We start from the raw sequence: 20,524 nt of genomic DNA on the forward strand, positions 1-20,524 counted from the left end.
TACAACTGGAACATTCAGAATCACTTCCATTGACTTCAAGAAACCAAAAAAAGAAAAAGGAAAAAAGAATCGAAAATCCTAAAAAAAAAGAAAGAAACCTTGCATCTATAATATCTGTAACTTCCCATGTATTTGCACTGTATGATTTTTTGACAACCTACCTTCTTTATTTCTCTGCCCTGTATTTCCCTTATCTGTAAAACTGTAACAATTTGAACTGTATTGTTAACAAGGTTTAAAATTAGCTAATTCATATAAAGTACTTTCAAGTGCCTGATGATCAACAAGTGTCAAGTGTTATTATTATTATACGGTCAGATATCTTGCTCCAAAACCAAGAGATTAGCAAAACCATGTCATTATGAGCAAGAACAGATGCTACGAATAAGTGGGGAAGGGTATCTGAGTAGAGACCAAATTACTAAGTAATCAGTTCATTATGGTTTTTACATTAAGATGACTTTTACAACTCTATGCAACCTCCTGAATCTGGGGCTCCTGATAGCAAGTACTCTGATGAAAAGAATTTCATCCCCACCTCCAGTAGAACACAGTATAACAAGCATCATATGGGTATATACAATGTCCTACAAAAGTTCAGAAAGGGCATAAAATCTGCAATGAGGAAAGGGGTGACATCAAGACAGACTTGTCAGAGGCACTCTTTGAGTAAAAGTTAGACGAAGGAGGTGAGACAGTTATTTCAAAGAGAGGCAACGTGATGTTCAGTGACAGAAACAGCAACAATAAAAAAGTAGATTTAGGGCTTTAAGTACTTAAGAATCTGGAGATGTAGGCAAAAGCCAGATTAGAGAGCATTGTAAACCATCCTAACAAGGCTGACCTTTATCCTCAAGAAAACAGGGCATCTCTGAAGGATTTTAATCATGAGGAGGACATCAGAATTGAGTGCTTGGTGAAATGACCCACAAGAACAGGGTTGTGTCTGCACATACCATTGTCTCCCCAGCCCCGTTTCTTCTGTAGTTTATTTTCATTAATAATAATGCAGTAAGTAGCTATTTTTTCTCAAAAACTGCTAATAAGAGAAAACGTCAGAGCATGAGACCTAAAGAAAAGGCTGAACCATCTGCTGAATCGTCCTTCTCTTACTCAATGATTCATATTTCCTTTACCAGGTAGTCTATTCTTGTCTTAAATGGGTTACTCTGAACTATATTCCAAAAAAAAGTATACGTCTGTATGTAATTTTAAATGAACAAAAACGGCTATTTCATTCCATAGATTCATACATCTATCTCTAAATCAGTTTCTCTGCATTTTAATTATTGTAACTTTGCAATAGGCTGTTTACTCACTATTCAGAAACATTTTAAAACAGAACAGATATCCACTAATTTAAGATTATCCTGAATATACAGAGGATACTTGGAGACTTGGGTTCTTCTAGAAGCACCCTGGAGAAAGGCAAGAAGAAAAACCTAAAAGCATAAATCAAAGTCTCAGATTATGTAATTAGTCTAAGGATTTATAATCAATAAAAACAAAGAGTATGCTTTAAAAAAAAAAAAAAAAACCCAAAGAGTAAAAATAAATAAAGTTAAACTGAAATCACTGCTTTTTACCTGTTTCTCTCCATACATCAATAAGCACATGGACAGCAAGGAGACAGTAATAGTCTGAAAATTGCAATTCGGTTTTCAAACAGGATTTCCCTATAGGGGGGAAAAAAATCGTATCTGTATTTTAAGATTTGTTCAATGATTATTATCCCCAAAGAGTTATGTAAAGCAAGAAAAAGACAGCAGGAAGAAGGGTAAAAGAAACTATTAAGAATGGAGTAAATACCAGAAGAAAATATAAGCCATGAATTAAAAGTCAAAAAAAGGTGAGACTACACTCAGCTGGAGCAAAAGGCTTTCAGAACAGAGGTGGTACTCCAAACAGTCCTCAAAGGAGAGCAGCAAGATGTGAAAGGTTTCAAGTAAAGAAAAGAACAGACATCAAGAGCTATGTACAACTAATGTAAAATGCTCATTACATCACCTAATTTTTTAGAATACAGTTAGAGAAATACTAACATCATCCACTTAGATAATTTATATTTTATTACACATATCTAAGCAATTTGAACATCATCTACTTCTAAACTACATATATACCTTACAATTTACAACATTCTTTTTGTTCATTTACATGCTGCTGCTAAGTCACGTCAGTTGTGTCCGACTCTGTTGCAACCCCATAGACGGCAGCCCACCAGGCTCCCCCCGTTCCTGGGATTCTCCAGGCAAGAACACTGGAGTGGGTTGCCATTTCCTTCTCCAATGCATGAAGGTGAAAAGTGAAAGTGAAGTCGCTCAGTCGTATCTGACCCTTAGCGACCCCATGGACTGCAGCCCACCAGGTTCCTCCATCCATGGGACCCTCCAGGCAAGAGTACTGGAGTGGGTCGCCAGTGCCTTCGCCGGTTCATTTACATAGTCTATATATTAAGAATATTAAGGCCTACAAAGCAGAAAATGTGACAATTATCATAAACTCTGCAATTCATCTGAGTCCCAATGTGATGAAAAGTTGGCTCGCCAGCTCAGGAAGAATATGGCTATCTGGGGCCTATTAAAATTTTTTAAAACTCCAAGCTTAAGAAAGGCTTTGCATTTTATTACTTGGATAGTGTTCCCACTTGATAAAATATTTTTCTTGCCAAAAGCATTAAAACAGTGCGCTATGAGTAATTAGCCTCCAATTTAAAAAAAAAAGTATACAGACATTAAAAAAAAAAACCTGACTTCTAAGTCTTAGCAGAGCAGGGAACTACTGAACACTTTGAAAGGCTGCTCACCAAATTCCAGGCCGTGCTGGTACCTTAACATCAGCTCTCTGACCACACCCAGCTTCTGGCTCTTATCCATCGTGTGGTACAAGCCGAGCAGCCTCGTCAGCTGCACCACACACAAATGTCGCTGCAGAGCTCTGATGTCGGCAGGCAGCGCCAACTTATCCTCTGTTGGTGTTGACAAGGGAACCACTCCAAGTAACTGATTAATAAACTGCAAAGTTGAAAGAAAAAAAAAAGTACAGGTCTCAAAATTGAACTCATCTTTAGTAGGTCACAATTAACAAATACCGAAATGGTCTAGAAAAAGACATCAAGGAGAAATACAAATTAAAACTCCATTTTCTATCTACCAAAATTGCCAACAAAACACTTCTAACAGCACACATGCTGGTGAAACTCCAGTGAAACAGGCACGTGTGAAACAATCACTACTTGGTCAAAAGTGTTAATGCTAACACCATGCAGTAAGCACTAAAAGATGTAAAGAACTGGAAATGTTTCTTAAATTACAATGCATTATCATAATATACAATGTCGTAATGAAAAAGTTTATTTAGGAAGACTGTAAAAAAGAACAATTACCCTAAAACAAACACTCTATTATACTACAAATAAATTCTTAAAGGAAACATTATACACTGAAGGGAATGTCAATAGCCTTAAATTGTTTTTTTGATTAAAGCTTTAATTTTGATATAATTATAGATTTGCATGAAGTTGTAAGAAATAACACAGATCCTGTGTACCCTTCATCCAGTTTTTCCAATGGTAACACCTTTTTTTTTTTTTTGGCCACGCTGTGTGACATGCAACATTTTAGTTCCCTGACCAGGTATCAAACCTGTGGTCCCCTGCAGTGGAATCAGAGTCCTAACCACTGGACTAGGAAATTCCATCCCTATGGTAACATCTTGTATTAAAATGTTTAATTCTCTAAATATGGAATAAATTTTTTAAAATGTGAGTTCCACAACCAGTTCAGTTGCAATACTGGCAAAAGTGAGTTAGAAGACTTAACTGGAAGGGACCCCTACACTGCAGTCACGGTGCCTGTTTACACGTCACACATGCTTGGATGCTATACTTTGCAGCTGTCAGGATGTGAGGGAATGCTTGAGCAGCACAAGCCTGGGGCTCTAAGAGGTATTTATGGAAGAGAAATGCAGTCAAGGGGTCACTATATTTTGTGTCTTCCCTATATTTTATGATCCAAAATTAATACATTTTAAAGAAAAAAAAAGTTCCAACTACACATTAAACACAGGCTATTTTCACTCCCTTCCAAGATCCTATGAAGACGACAGTGAAGAACAAAAAAGGACTCATAAGGATCAAGAACATGTGAAATGTGAAGAGATGACAGCGAGTAAAAAGCATTAACAAGATTTCAAAAGATAAAAGACACAAGGGCAGGCGGTAGGTAATAACCAATGTATGCAGTCAAGAATGCTGGAATCCAGCAGTATGCAACAGGGAGGCCACCAATAAGCAGCAAGCCTCTTCTAGCTGCGGAGCCTTGGAAGACTCAGAAATTAAAGGCAGGAAGTATGTCTGAAAGCTGAAGTGCTGGTGGAACTTCAACAGGAGAATCTGCTAAATTCTAAAAAGTTAGATCCCTCCCAAGGTCACTGAGTGAATTCCTAAACCCAGTAGAAGTCAGCATTTTCCTTCATCCCCAGGAGAAGCTGAACCACAGACACTGTAGACTCAAGGGGAGACAGGAACAGATCTGTTAACCTCACATTTCAGACAACCCCCTAAGAGGAGTTTCAAACGTTCATGGTTCTGTCAGACTGACTGGGGTGAAATGAACAAAAAACAAAAACAAGAAAGAAAGTTGTGTAAAAAAGCTATTATCTCCATATATAAAATGGCTCAGCTGTGATTATTTAGTTATAAAAATATAAACACTGAATAATGACTATACTATATTGAGGGGAAAGTATGTAAGGGAAGGAGTAGGATGTTAGAAATGAAATTATTGCTTTCCACAGTAGGATCCCATGGACAGAGGAGTGTGGTGGGCTACAATCCATGGCGTTGCAAAGAATCGGACATGACTTAGCAACTAAACACACACAGACAATAGGATACCAACAGATGAAGACTGTAACCATAAAAATAAAGAACTATATGAGCGTAAAATTTAGAAATACAGTGTTAAATAACAAAAGAAACAGTTAAGAGTTGAAAGTAATTTGTCTGCACAGAGCCAGAACTAGGGCTGGAGAAGGCAAAGAGCTGCAATTGTTTTTCAAGATAAGCCTTGTAGTACCATTTGACTTCAATTTTATACATGTAATTTTTAGATACAAATAAAAATTAAAATTTCTAGTCATCAGGCAGTTTCACATCTGTCATAACTTTGCTTCAATTTCTCTACAATTGTATGAATTTTAACTTTATTATGATCAGATAACCACATCTGTAACAAAAACTCTGTGGCATTAGTTTTCGTGTTTTTTATTAAATGCCCAAATAATTTTTATTGCCAGCTCTTCCATTCTTGTAAGCCATTTTATATTTCTTGTAAACCATTTTATATATCTAGTTATGTTTATTATTAAGGCCTTCCAACAGGTTTTGTCATAAAACAATATGTTCATTTTCTGTTCTAGTCTTTACAGTTTTACTGCTATACAAAAAGCTTCTTTAAAAACTGGAACTATTTTATTGTTAACTTAAAATCCCAGGACAAAGTAAACAAAATATAAAAATGTCACCAGAGGTGAGACACTTTGGGATAACTGAACTGTATGGTCCATTCTCAGGGGCCAGTCCCATTTTAGAACGTGTCTCCTAATTCAGTGGGACAGCAGTTCTCAGTGTGAGCCTTACTTGGAGAGTCCACAATCCTCTAACAAACATACTGCTGAGCGGCAGAATTTTTAGCTACTGAAGTCATCCTGCATTTAAAAAGTTGTGGCAGCAAAATTGCCCCTCTCAATTAAAAAGTTTACACAGGACTACAAAACTCACTGCAATAGCTTTCAACCCTTTGTCTCACTGAACAATGACCACCTCAACACTGCTAGTATTTCGCTATTTCTAGAGGGTTCTTCCCAGTAGATTACTATATGGGGCCACAGAGGTGACCTAAGATTTTCACACCTAAGATTTTATGTCGATAAAGTAGAGCTTCTGGTTCCAAAACGGTGCTAGCAAACTTGTATGAATCTCAACTTAATGAGATGTAAGCACTCCTCTAATGCATTCCCATCATTTGATGCTTTAACTTACAAGATGGTAAGCACTATGAAGCATGGTCAATTGTTCCCTACCTTAGCACTCAGCACATAACATGGGTGCCACTTACTGAACGAATCTCTCTCTCCCACATGGTTCTATTTTCTGCTTTAATCCCTCCAGGAGCATGAAACTCACACGCTGCATTTTTAGAGAACTGTGACTATATAAAAGATCTTTTTCTCACTGAGCCAAATTCTTGATTCCCTGCAACAACTTCTTGCTGGTCCCTGTTCTTATTCCTCTTCTACAGGAGAGCTTTTCAAATTAGGAGAAATAAAGTACTGTCAGCACCAGACCAAACATCTCTCTTCCAATCAACTATTTCTCAAAGGTTTTCAAGTATAACCCAGAACCTCCTTTTCTGGATATATTACAATTTATCTAGAAAACTTCTAAAGCTTAGTTTGAGCTTAACAGCACTCCAAGAATAACCTTTTCCAAACCAAAGTGAATGGTGGCAGTCGTTCCAGAATCCAACAGAGAACACTGGCTACTGAGCAGTTCGGGAAAGCACTGCCGCATCTGCCCTGGATGTGTGGCCTCAAGCCCGCCAGCACACTGAGCGCAGGTGGACCAAGGGTGCGACCACAAGACAAACGCTGCGGTCATCACCACCGCACCCCCAGAGCTTCACTCATTCCACATGGGTGACAGAGGCTTTCTGGGAGGATAGATGGTGGGAGCCCTGTGACAGGAAGACTTCCAACCTCCACTAATTAAGAGCTTTTCATAAGTAAAGCTGACCAAAGGTCACAGACTTTCTTGACAGACACTAGTTATTTCTTTATATAGTGCTCTATCCTACCTTGGGCACACTCTTCTTCCAACTGGTAGAGTACTCCAACTGCCCATTACCCAAGGATACTCGGGGCTAAACGCTTAAAAACCTTTAATATGCAAAAAGGTATGAAATTCTCATTAATGGGTGAATAATCTGATCCAATACACGTTGCTGCGGATGAGGAGTCTAAAGATAAGGTTCGCCACTTCAGCATGTAATTGATTCACACTGATTTAATCACATGAAAAAAAATCCTGATAGTTGACAATTAACCACAATATGGTACCCAGGCTTAGATCCCTGAAGAGATAAAGGACACTAATGGAAGAGCTACAGAAATACAAATAAAGTCTAAAGGCCAATTAACAGTAATGTATCAGTTTAGTTCTGACAAATGTACCACTGTTTTTAAGATGTTAACATTGGGGAAAGCTAGGTGAAGGGTATAGTGTAACTTTCTTTACTATATTTACAACTTTCCTATAAATGTAGTTATTGCAAAATTAAGGGTTTTTATTCTTTAATTTTATTGAAGTATAGTTGCTACAATATTGTATTAGTCTCAGATATACAGAAAAGTGACTTAGCTATATTTTTTTTTAGATTCTTTTACATTATAGGTTTTTATAAGATATTGAATCCAGTTTCCTGTGCTTTTTATCTATTTTATATATAGTAGTGTGTGTATCTGTTAATACCATACTCCTAATTTATCCCATCCCCCCTTGTTCCCCTTTGGTAACCGTAATTTTGCTTTCTACATCTGTGAGTCTGTTTCTGTTTTGTAAATAAGTTCATTTGTATTATTTTTTAGAGTCCACATATAAGTGATATATTTGTCTTTGACTTACTTTGTTTAGTATGATAACCTCTAGGTCCATCTATGCTGCAAATGGCAACACTTCATTCTTTTTTATAGCTAATATCTGATTTCATGTGTGTGTATGTTTACGATGTATGTATGTAAGGGATTCCCTGGTGGTGCAATAGTAAAGAATCCGCCTGCCAATGCAGGATATGTGAGTTCAATCCCTGGGTTGGAAGATTCCCTGGAGAAGGAAACGGCAACCCACTCCAGTATTCTTGCCTGGGAAATCCCATGGACAGAGGAGGCTGGTGGGCTACAGTCCATAGGGGTGCAAGAGAGTCGACATGAGTTAGCAACTAAACAATGTAAGTATATATGTGTGTGCATATAGACATAGATATACATGTACCGTATCTTCTTTACACAGTTATATGCTGATGAATACTTAGGTTGCCTTCTTGTCTTTACTACTATAAACAGTGCTGCTATGAACACTGGGATGCATGTTATCTTTTCAAATTAGAGTTTTCATCTTTTCTGGCTATATGCCCAGGAGTAGGATTGCTGGATCACACGGTAGTTCTATTTTCAATTATTTAAGGAACTTCCATACTGTTTTCCACAGTGGCTGCACAAATTTACACCCCCACCAACAGTATAGGAGGGTTCCTTTTTCTCCATACCCTCTCTAGCATTTATTATTTGCAGACTTTTTTTTTTTGGCAGACTTTTTGTTGAAGGCCATTCTGACTGGTATGAGGTGATACTTCACTGTAGCTTTGATTTGCATTTCTCTAATAATTAGTGATGTTGTATATCTTTTCATGTGCCTGTTGGCCAACTGCATGTCTTCTTCAGAGAAATGTCTATTTGGGTTTCAAGGTTTATTTTTTAAAAATCCCTAAGATTTGAGTTCCAGACTGCTTCAGCAAGAATAAATCATGTTTTGACAAAATCAGCAATTAACTGCTACAGTTTTGAAAAATCAGAGACAAGACATTAAAAGGAAAGTCCACTGGACTTCATCAAACTTTAAAATTTTAAAGTATGGGGATTTCCTGGTGGTCCACTGGCTAGGACTCAGTGCTTTCACTGCTGAGGTTTGACCCCCAGACAGGGAGCTAAGATCCTGCAAGTCCCATGACATAGGCAAAAACACAACTTTGCTCTGCAAAGGATCCTGTTAAGAGGATGAAAAGACAAGATATAGTCTGGGAAAAAAATATTTGAAATCACATATCTGACAAAGGACTTATATCCAGAATATCTAAAGAATTCTCAAAACTCAACAGTAAAAATCCCTGGTGGCTCAGACGGTAAAGCATCTGCCTACAATGCAGGAGACGTGGGTTTGATCCCTGGGTCGGGAAGATCCCCTGGAGAAGGAAATGGCAACCCACTCCAGTACTCTTGCCTGGAAAATCCCATGGACAGAGGAACCTAGTAGGCTATAATCCATGGGGTCACAAAGAGTTGGACACAACTGAGCGACTTCAACAGTAAAAAAAAAAAAAAAAAAAAATCAATTAGAAAATGAGCAAAAGATAATAACACACATTTCACTGAGGAGAAAATACAGATGGCAAACCAGCACATGAAAAAATGTTTAACAATATTAACCATTAGGGAAACGCACATTAAAACCATAATGAAACATCACTACATATTTACTAGAATGGCAAAAATAAAAAACTGAGATAACACCTAATGTTGATGAGGATGCTGAAAAACCAGATGACTCATACATAGCTAACAGGAATTTAAAAGACCTAGTCACTGTGGAAAAGTTCAGCCTTTTCTTTAAAAAGCTAAACATGCAGCTACCGTAAGACCCCACAGCTGAACTCTTGCGCATTTTCTCAGAGAAATGAAGACTTAGGTTCACATAAAAAACCTGCATGCAAATGTTCACAGCAGCTCTATTTGTAATAGCCTAAAACCAGAGACACCTACATGTTCTTCAACAAGTTAAAGAAATTTGTGGTACATCCACATCAAGGAATATTATTCAGAATAATACTGCTGTACCAGCAATGAACATGGCACATGTAACAACACAGATGAACTCCAGGGAATTACACTGAGTAACGAAAGTTATATACAATATGATTCCATCATATAACATTCTTAAAATGAAAAGACTGTGGAAAAAGAAAACATATTAGCAGCTGCTAAGGGAGAGGGATGGGTAAAGGAGGAGATACAGGGAGGTGGCTGTGGGCAGAAAAGGGCAGGCAGCACAGGGGCACTCTGGTGGCAGAACTACTATGCATCTTGTCTACACAGCGGCCACATGAATCCACATGCACTACACACACAAACACACCACACATATACACACAAATGAATGCACGTAAAACTGGTGAAATCTGAATAAGGTCAGTGGATTTTATCAATGCCAATTTCCTAATAATGGTATTACACCAGTTATGCTAGATCTCACCATTAGGCAAAATGGGTGAAAGACATACAGATCTCTCTGTATTATTTCTCTTACAACTGCATTTCTCTCTCTATACACACACACACATATACACACAGAGAACAGGAGAATTCAATCACCTACCAGGGGCTTATTCTCACTGAGGCTCAGCTTTACAAGAAATTATGCCTTAAATCTGATAGCACCTAGACTACTTGGCTTGATAGAGCAATATCTTGATAATCTCATGTTCACTACTTTCAGCCATTTTAGAAAAGAAACATGAACTCTTCATTAGTTACAATAAATACAGGTAACCAACAGAACCCTACTTACTTTTGTACACTGTGTAGCAGGCAAGAGGTCAACAAACACCTTGAGGTCTGTGAAACAACAAGGTTTATCCCCAAACTTTTTAAAATACTGGAACATTAATTCCTCTGGATCACCTAAGAGAGAGGAGGGTAAAATATCACTAAATAATACATGGACTAAAGAAATTTCTAATTTAAGTGATAAGTCTGATTTGAGAAACATTTATTTCAATTAAATAAAAATTTTGCTTCAATGAGAATGAGGATGACAATGAGGGCTGGAAGATGGCTTGCTCGTTTAAAAATAAACGAATACTGGAAAAAGAAGTTGAATCTTACCAACTCAGTTATTACACTGAGGAAATGTGAAGTTTTGCATTCAAATGAAGTTTAAATAGTTAAAAAGTTTTCATTAAAGTTTAAATACTTGAGTCTATATGCAAGCATTAAACAAACATGCTTTTCTCCAGTTCTTGAACTACTTAACAAATATTAAATAAATGTTAACTGAATGAAAGATAATGTTTGTTAACAGGCACACCAACAGAAGAGAAAGTCGATGGGAAGAGCCATGGGCCAATAACTCCCAAGTCACAATGTAAAATTTAAACCTGGGTATGCAGAAAGCTGCCAGCTCATTTTATTTTTCCTCAAATTAAAAATGAAAATAATAAAAGTAGAGTGCTCTCAAACTGAACTAGACTTAGGAAGCAGAGGCTTTTATTAAGATCTCTGTAAGATTTCAGGTCTCAGTTCCTTCTCTGTTCCTAGGAATGGAGATCCCACAGCTTTAATCAGATTCTCACAGGTCTCTGTGATCCAAAAGAGACTAAGAATCACTCACTGGTAAGAAAAAGACAAAAACTTCTTCTGTGTGTGGAGATTAGACAAATCCAATTTGTAAGATTCAGGTTGGTGAGAGGGAAGAGGAAGATAGGGGATGAATATAATAGCAAGTGTGAAAGCAGATCCAAATAGTTTTCCTTCCAGCTTTGGAAAGAAAGCAATTTTTTTTTGGCTGCACCATGCAGCTTGTGGGATCCTACTTCCTCAACTTGGGATTAAACCCAGGTCCCCTGCAGTGGAAGCACAGAGTCCTAACCACTGGACCACCAAGGAAATCTGAAAAAATCCAATTCTTTGAAATATATTTTAACAATATTTTGCTGAAAGTCACGTGAAAAATTTTCATTTGCAATTCAGGAATAAACAAACTACAGTGACTGAGGTAGACGCAAAGAAGTCAACATGGAATTCAAAACTGGCTGTGAATAATCGACATACAGAATGACAGAGATAGCCAGTTAATTTTAGAATAAACTTCAGAGAACACTGATTACATGATTAGAAGGGACAGAGATGTTCTAGGATAGGTTTTAGGTGTTGAGAAGTGCTCGTCATCTGAAGACAACTGGTCCCTAAAAAAACCCTCTTAAAGTTAATCAAGTTTTAATGAGAACCAAATTTCTATAATGATGAATGAGGTGGCGGGGGAGGGGAAAGGTTCTTTGGAGCTTTATCTTAAAAAAAAAAAAAAAAAACTGAAAATGTTTCTAAAGTTCACGATCCTAAACCTAACAAAATTTAGGATATAATTAAAACTAAAGCTAATTCTAATTCTTAATATGAGCTGTTTGGGGCTGGGAATAGTGCTTTTTCCCCATCAAACTGTGAACTAGTACAATATGACCACATTCACATCTTGTGCAGTAAACTCAACAAGAACCATTTTACAAAAACATCTAAGCGCTTCATCAAATTTCCTGAAGGTCTCTCTTAATACTCTACTATCCAAATCATTCTTTTCTCCCATCTTGTCATTATCCTTATAAATTTTCTCCTCAACTGTTAACTGCTCTAACTTGGCCAGAAGTTATTTTGTCAATAGTTTTGTGAGTGCTTAGAACAGATTTTCAAGAAATTCATTCATTCATTTATTGAAATCCTGGAACTTTTACAGAACTAACTATTTTACTTTGAAATTGATTTTGATATTATTGTCAGGTCAGCAAAAGAATGCCTGACAAAGACTCTGATGGCATAGAGAGAAATGTTAAAGTTAAGCCAAGTTGCATGTGTGACTGAGGCCTAATTTTATTAGTGATTCATTCATCAGTAAGTCTTTTCAGGTTATGAAGACATTTGCTTCGCAAAACACAACTTTATCACTGTAGGCCTCAGAGAACAGATACTGCCCTTGGGTACTGAGTGTGTCCCTATCCCATCTCCATGGTTCCCAAATATTATTACAGCTTCTTACCCAGTTTGTACTCATCATTAAAACCTTGACGTCGTAAACGTCTAATCAGCTCCAGTTTAGCTAGATGTGGTCCTCGGAGATGGCGAGAATTTTTAGATTCTTCTGTTATCCGATCTTCTATAAACCTCACAGCTTCTTCTGCAGAATAATGTACTTCTCCTTCTAAAGAGCTGGGTATAAACACATGAAAAAGGTATTTTGTGCCTCTGTTGTTTTGTGCCAAAACTTACAAGTCAAGCCAAACTGATATCAAGAAACAAATTAAAAAAAAAAAAAAAAAGAAACAAATTAAAAATACAAAGTATCTGATAACAATAAAACAATACAAATGAGAATAAAAGCTATGAGCATATTCTGACGGTTAATATGACACATGATTCCTCCCAGTTCTGGCATCTGATTATTACAGAGACTAACCACCTCTACTGTTTTCTTAAAAAAACATTATTTATATATTTTGCATATATGAAATATTACCTAATTTAAAATATAAGTAAATTTTAGTGCTAAGAAAATGAGGCTGAGAAAAATTAGAGACTTAGCTAATATTATAAAGTAAGCATCAGTTCATAATTGGTTATCATGAATCCTATTTCCTTATTCACTTTTTTAAAAGATCCTATTTATGAATACTGTCTGTAACAGCCCCCAAAACAGCAATCAGCAACAATACAAGTACCCATCAACAGAAGGCAGATTAAATGAATTTTATATCTTTTTAAAATGGAGTTCTCTTAAGTCACTAAAAAGAATTAATCAAATCTGTGTTTATTATATATGGAAAGACGCCCAAGATACATTTTAAGGTGGGAGAATACCAAGTTGTAAATCATTACATCTAAAACAATTTCATTTTTATGTTAAATAAGAATAGTTATGTTAGTATATGCATAATATAAATAAATTTGAAAAAAAAGACACCAAAGTCTTTTTCAAATAAATCTGGAAGATATCAAACTATTATCAAGAGTAACTTCTGTCAATCGTATCTCAATAAAACTGGGAAAAAAACCATCCTGGGATGACAGGGTAACTAGGAACTAACATTTTTCACACCACAGTTTCTGTCCTAATTTAGGATTTTTACAATGGACATGTGTTTATTTTAAAATTTTAAAATGGAAAAAAAAATTTTTCTTTGAAAGGGATACATTATTGAAACAGAGAATTCAATTAGGCTTATAAGGAAATCTTTTTGCTACAACATATTAAAAAGTGCTGTAATTCAGGAAAGAAGACAACTTACTGTTCACCTTCAGCAGGAGGAGTCCAGGCCTCTTCAATCAGTCGAAAGACAGAATCGAAATAAGTCAGATAGAACTGCCAGTCATCTGAGCTAAAATCAGATTGAATGGTGCACACAGGATTAAACCCAAGTTGTGACAAATCTGCCTGAGGAACCATGATACTCAACTTATTTTCTAAGTGATATTTTAGTCTTCATTAGGAGAAATCCAATCTTCCCTCTGGGTTTCTTCTACAGCCCTAAAAGGGCAGCAACTCCAAAGGTATTTTCAAAGTCAAACACTTCTAAGAAGCTATTCTTTCCTTCAATAAAATGACCAGGTCTAAAAAACTAATATTCTTGATAGAAAACCCACCACATTACTGCTTCCTAGGTGGGCTGGGGGGAGACCAACACTTAGTTTGACAAATTAATGAAATTTCAGCATTCATTCTGAATACTCAGCATCCTGGTGGCAAAAGTTTCACTATACCTCTTTACTGTAAGATGAAGGCTCATCAAAAACTTTTAAAAAGTATCCAGGACACACAACTAAAGGACTTCACTTTATGCCCAGAAATCTCGAAAGATATAGTCCAAAAAAATCAAAAAGCCCCACTCTACTCTCATAGTCCAAGAAGCATCTACTTACTTTTTCAGTAAGAGGCGCCGAGAAAGGGCGTTACACTCTGGCCACCTGCTCAGTTTCTTATACATAGCCATGCATTTATTTTCCCGACTCTGAATCTCACTTGTCAACTTCTCTACAATTAAAAGTAATAAAAGTTAGTAAGCTGGTTTCATTTTCACTCAGAAATCAGAACAAAGTCCAAATACAAGAAGGAAACTGTCACATGTTCTTATTCAGTCTCTCAGAAAATGGGACCACCATTAGATACAAACTTCTATCTCACTAAAGGTTATTTTCCTGGAAAGAAAAATAGTATATTTCTGATATAAACTTTTAAATCCTGTTTTCCTATAAAATAAAAGGATCCAGAACATATTGAGTTGAAGATCTAGTATATGGGAACAAGAGTATCTGAGGACTTGTATATTTAGACCATAGACTGACCATCCACACACTTTCAAAACATTGAATAAGCTTGGACTTGAATGAGATGAGAAAGGGGAGATGTTACGAGGAAGATTAAAAGAAAAGAAATAAATCAAACTCTTCTGGGAACAAAAAAACTAGGATTAAATTTCTGACCAAATTATATCTGCCCTGTTCTTTTAAAACAGTTTAGCAGATTAAGCAGATTAAGGATGCCAACAATTACATTACGAATTTTCTATAGAGAATTTAAATTTTAACTATCCATAGAACTACAACCTAACTGAATAAAAATACAAAGTCGACTTCTATTCACCTGCAAGGAGGCCAAAGTTAGAAAGCAACATTAAAAATAAAAACAAAACTCTTCCTACATTTGATATAATTAAAATAGTTAAAACTATCAGTTACTGTTATGGTTTTAGTAAAGGATTACATTACTTGTATGAAACAACATCTTTTTCATGGCTGGACCAAATGAGAGTTATGAGGCCATAAAAGAAACTGAACATAAAGTTACAATGAAAAACCAGAGTTGTCAAAACAATAACTGAATTCCCATGAATCTCTCCTAAGAAAACCAAAGATGTGTAAATATTTAGGAAACAAATTGTTTGTTATAAATGTCTAAAAATAGAGAAATAGTTAACACCATCTATGAAGTTCATACAAACAAATTTTCCAACAAAAAGGAAAAAAGTATTTTCACAACAACAGAAAAGAGCTCTAACTTCTTCAACATGTAAAGTGCTCTTGCAAATCAATAAGAAGATTAATCAAATTTTTAGAAATAGGGAAAAACTAAGGAAAAGCAGCTCAGAGAAGAAGAAAACATTAATGATTTTTAAACAATTGAAAAAATAATTAAGCTCCCTCATGGCTAAATAAAAAACTGTTAAGGTATGTTTTATCTAACTGAAAAACAAAAAGTTTGATAACATAGATGGGTAAGTATGTAAAGAAACAGGCCCTCAATTACCTCCTAATTTTCCTCTGATAACATCCAAGGCTTCCTGGTACTTTCCCAAACGTTCCAGGATCATATAATAAAGTTCAACCTTATAGAAAAAACAAACAAAAAGTGTAACCACTGAAACTTTTCAATAATAAAGAGATATGTCTTATTTTTAAAAAAGCTAATAGAAAAGAACACTATCTTCAAATAAGATGAAATTAACAGTGAGAATCAGGCAACACTATCTCCCCTGTCTGTGTTTATCTCAACAGAGAACACTTGGAAGCATGCAAGAAACAACAGCTCCTTCATTCACTACCCCTAGGCCGGGGAACTCCACAGTTTCACATCTACACAAAAGACAAGAGTGAGGAACTAGCTCTCTAAAGGGAAAAAAGCAACAACGTGTAATGTTGTAGCAATATCAAAACCATGCAAATACAGAAGCGGGGTTTAAATTACTCACTTCAGCCTCTGCCTCTATCTTGTCCTCTTTCACCATTTTTTCTACCATTCTCTCAGCAAGAGGCAGAAACATTGTCTTTGAGAGGTTTTCATCCTGTGCTGATATAGACTGGAGGAGAAAAGATACATGTTTTATTCTAATTTCTTCCCTGATTGCACTATTTATATTATCGCCAGGGCAGACTATTATTGTGACTCTGGCCCATAATTAGCAAACCACTATGTCAAATATCAGACCTAATTTGAATTTAAAAGAAGATACATTAGAGATGGTTTGCTTTACAAGAGATTTCTTTACTAAAGATTTATTATCTTACACATTCTTGAAACCATTTCTACAATATGACTTAACTTTTAAATAGGTCATTCAAACATTTTTCTTGAAATATATTAAGAGAGGTTACGTTTATACTGTTTATTATAGATAAATGGTACCAAGCATTTGAAGAGAAAAGCTTTTGCGATGTCTTCCTGGGATGTTCACATATTATAAAGGAAATGCCAATTTCTTCTATTTATAGCATGGCTTACTTAACAGCTACAGTTGCCTCAGACTGATCATTAAAATCGCTACATGATATTAATCATTTCAACATTGCCAAAGATTCTGCTCTGAGCTCATCTGCCTCCTGTAAATAATCTTTCAGAGTAGTTATTATGCTTATTTTACAGGTAAACTAAGGTTAAAAAGATTTCCCAACAGCTCAAGACATGGGGTAAAGCCCATGTCTTTATTTGAAAATATTTGATTTTCAGTATTTGAAAAGCAGACTAGTCTGAGCCTCTCTGTTCTTTTTTTTTTTTTTTTTGAGCCTCTCTGTTCTAAACTGCTACATTTTAACACCTTCCTCCCATCCTCTCATACACAGGGTCTCATCCTGGTCCTCACAGTGGCTCTGGGAGATAAGCATCTCCACTCTGCAGAAGAGTGACTGAGGCTCAGAAAGAAGTGACACAAGTCACCCAGGTCAATGACCTGCTGACTACCCGACAGCATCAAACATTCCCAGGCTCGTACTTGATCAAGCAACCTAGTAACAGATCTAAGGTTAAGGGGAAATACACTCTGTATTACACATAAATAAACCAATACATCAACTCATAAAGAATACCAAAACTCCCCAACTCAAAAAATATCAGCTGACAGTGTATCAAGTCCCTGTTTGACACATGCTGCAGTACATTACCCAAGATGTTCAGAGGACACATTAAGGACAATTACTGTACACAAAAATAAAAACAAATCTCAATCCCATTCTGAATGCCATACTCACTTGCATAATTAAGCTCATCACAGACCAAAAGTAGTAAGGGTTTTTGGGGACAATCTTATACAGAGCCATGCCAGCCTGAAAGAGAGAGAGCCATAAATATTTTGTTTAGAAAACATCAGACAGAGAGCAGTTAATGATGTGTGGCAAGAAGTTTCCAAGGAAAATAACCACATGTTTACATATGCCAGTTACTGAGAGTGCCTAGTAACTTGATGGATATGATCTATAGGCTAACAACAGAGGTAATCAAAACGGTGAATTTTTACAAGATCAGGAATGGTATTTCACCTTTTAAATCACATTTTCTCAAATTGAAGCCCAGTGTTCCTAGAGAATACTGCATTCTAACATAGTTCTGGTAGACAACCAAGCAAAAACAAATGTGGCTTATGACTACATATCAATAAACAAACTTCACTGAAGCCACTGCACTAATCAGTTACAGTAAAATTTTTAAAAATACAGCATATTTAAACTTCAAAGTTAGACAAAATTACTCTGACATTATTCAAAAGATAATTCTTAGGTCAGGAAAATATTCAAATTCTTTCAAGATACCATTAATTAGAATTGAACCCTTTCATTGTATAATGTATAATACTCAAATACTTAAAAGCAGAAACATGGCATAAAGGAACAAAAATCTACTCATGTAAAACTGAGAATCTGTCCATAATTGCCCAATTAGTAACCAATGCTAAGAACTCTGTCAGCTAATTATCACAGTTACTATTGAAAAAAATACATGAAGCCCCTATTACATTAAGTGAAAGGAAATGTCTATTCCTGCCAAGAATACAAAGATTGAGTCCTGATCCCCAAGGCACTTAAAAGCTAGGGAAAAAGACAAATATTCAGACTACTAAAAATTTTCTTGGCAATAAAAATAAACCATCCTATATGGGGAATTCCCTGGCAGTCCAGTGGTTAGGACTCAGTACTTGACTATTGGGGGCTGGGTTTGATCCCTGGTCGGGGAACTAATAAGATCCCACAAGCCACTGAAAAAAACAATCACAAACCAAAAAAACATCCTATACAAAACACCCTGCTAGGGTGTTTCCAGGGGCTCGCCAGGTGGTTGAGCAGTAAAAGAATTCGCCTGCTATGCAGGAGACGCAGGAGACTTCTGCGTCAGGAACATACCCTGGAGAAAGTAATGGCACCCCACTGCAGTATTCTTTCCTGGGAAATCCCATGGACAGAGGAGCCTGGCAGGCTACAGTTCATGGGATTTTCTAAGCATTGGACATGACTTGGCGACTACACAACAGGATGTTTCCAAGGAAAGCAAGGTTAACAAGTCTGTTTATTCCTTTTTATTTTTTAAGGAAAAGTAGGGAAGAGCCTTCTCCAAAGTAGCAGTCTTTCAGATGGAACTTGAAGGTCAAACACAATGTCTAAAAGCAAAGATGTGAGGGTAAAAATGCATATAATCATTTGGAGTGAATGGATAAGTGAGTGAATCAATTCTTAGTAGAAGCAAAATTAATAACTAAACAAAAACATTAAAGAAAAGACATGCTGACAAGAACAAGTAGGACATCCAGCTGAAGCAAAAAATTAAGAGCAGTAGAAGGGGAAAGGGCTAAGAGGTAGACAGAGGTACCTTTGTTATTAAGGCATTCAAAAAGGAGGCTATACAGAGTAAGACGGTGACACTGTATAAATCCATACTCTTCCAGAAAGAGTGTTTACCAGTACTGTGAAGAAAGAAAACAGGGAGAAAGAATAGGGGAGGCAATGAAGAACTAAACCAAGAACCAGTATATGAAACAGGGAATTCTCTGACTGCCCAGTGGTCAGGACTCCATGCTCTTACTGCTGGGGGAATCGGATGATCCCTGATCGGGAAATAAGATCCTACAAGCCCTGTGGCCAAAAAAAAAAAAAAGAGAGAGAAAGTTAAAGTGAAAGTGAAGTCGCTCAGTCGTATCCGACTCTCTTCGACCCCATGGACTGTAGCCTATTAGGGTCCTCCATCCATGGGATTTTCTAGGCAAGAATACTGGAGTGGGTTGCCACTTCCTTCTCCAGAGGATCTTCCCAGTCCAGGGATCGAACCCGGGTCTCCTGCATTGTAGGCAGACGCTTTACCGTCTGAGCCACCAGGGAAGTCTAAAAAGAGAGAGAGAGACCTCAAAAACACCTTGGGGGCAGAATCAAAATGGTGTGGATGGTGAAACGCTGAAGGGGAGGGAATATACACGCGTGTGTGGCTGATTCACTCTGCCGTTCAGGAGGCACTGACACAATACTGCAAAGCAACTCACTACACATCAACTAACAAATTAAAAAAAGACTGGAGACAAAACGGACAGAGAGGATAAGGAGGGGAGTCCAGGACGGCTTGAGGTCCCTGTTTCTAATAACAAACTGGAGAAATGAAGTGGAAAGCATTAAAAAAAATTTTTGATAATTTGAGTAAAGAAAACATTTTACAATGACATACAGAAATAAAAAGGAATATTAATATGAATTTCTAACATAAAAGAAAAATTTCATGCCTATACCATACTGTCTTAGAGGTGCTAACATTCTGTTGCTACAGAGAATTTCCAACCACAGAGAAGTTGGAAAAATGTGGCCACAAATTGGTGGCTCAGAGAATAGGAATGTCACTAACAGAAAAAAGAAAGTCTAGTCATCTATCATATGAAGAACTAGCAACTCTTTATTCAAGGTGGCTTTAAATATTACCTGCCAGAGATGTCTGTGGGGCAGAAATCTTTAAACTTTCTGATTCCCTGGCTTCCCTCCCTCTTACCCTAAACCAGTTTATGCAAATCGCTCATTATTTAACAAATATTTATCATGCATATGTTATCCTAGGAACTGAGGATTCAGTAGTGAACAAAAGCCCTTACTCTTATGAAACACAGCATGTAATTTATAAAATACCTATTACCCC

The 20,524-nt window shown here is 36.6% G+C and overlaps 1 protein-coding gene and 1 non-coding gene across 2 annotated transcripts in view; both read right to left on the bottom strand.

Annotated features, from left to right (window-relative positions):
• NAA25 (N-alpha-acetyltransferase 25, NatB auxiliary subunit) overlaps window positions 1-20,524 on the bottom strand; it is a 64,544-nt gene that overhangs the window by 27,521 nt on the left and 16,499 nt on the right. Inside the window, exons 5-13 of the mRNA XM_043439273.1 lie at window positions 17,614-17,688; window positions 16,341-16,448; window positions 15,899-15,977; window positions 14,515-14,626; window positions 13,884-13,973; window positions 12,638-12,807; window positions 10,400-10,512; window positions 2,807-3,014; window positions 1,587-1,676 (exon numbers count right to left, since the gene is read on the bottom strand). Of these exons, the coding sequence (XP_043295208.1) occupies window positions 1,587-1,676; window positions 2,807-3,014; window positions 10,400-10,512; window positions 12,638-12,807; window positions 13,884-13,973; window positions 14,515-14,626; window positions 15,899-15,977; window positions 16,341-16,448; window positions 17,614-17,688 (1,045 nt within the window). The remainder of the gene's footprint in view (window positions 1-1,586; window positions 1,677-2,806; window positions 3,015-10,399; window positions 10,513-12,637; window positions 12,808-13,883; window positions 13,974-14,514; window positions 14,627-15,898; window positions 15,978-16,340; window positions 16,449-17,613; window positions 17,689-20,524) is intronic.
• TRNAC-ACA lies at window positions 19,657-19,728 on the bottom strand. Its single transcript has one exon. It is a non-coding gene; the product is annotated as a tRNA-Cys (tRNA).

This window comes from Cervus canadensis, chromosome 1 (genome assembly GCF_019320065.1).
Source record: "Cervus canadensis isolate Bull #8, Minnesota chromosome 1, ASM1932006v1, whole genome shotgun sequence".
In the NCBI taxonomy this organism is placed as follows: Eukaryota; Metazoa; Chordata; class Mammalia; order Artiodactyla; family Cervidae; genus Cervus; species Cervus canadensis.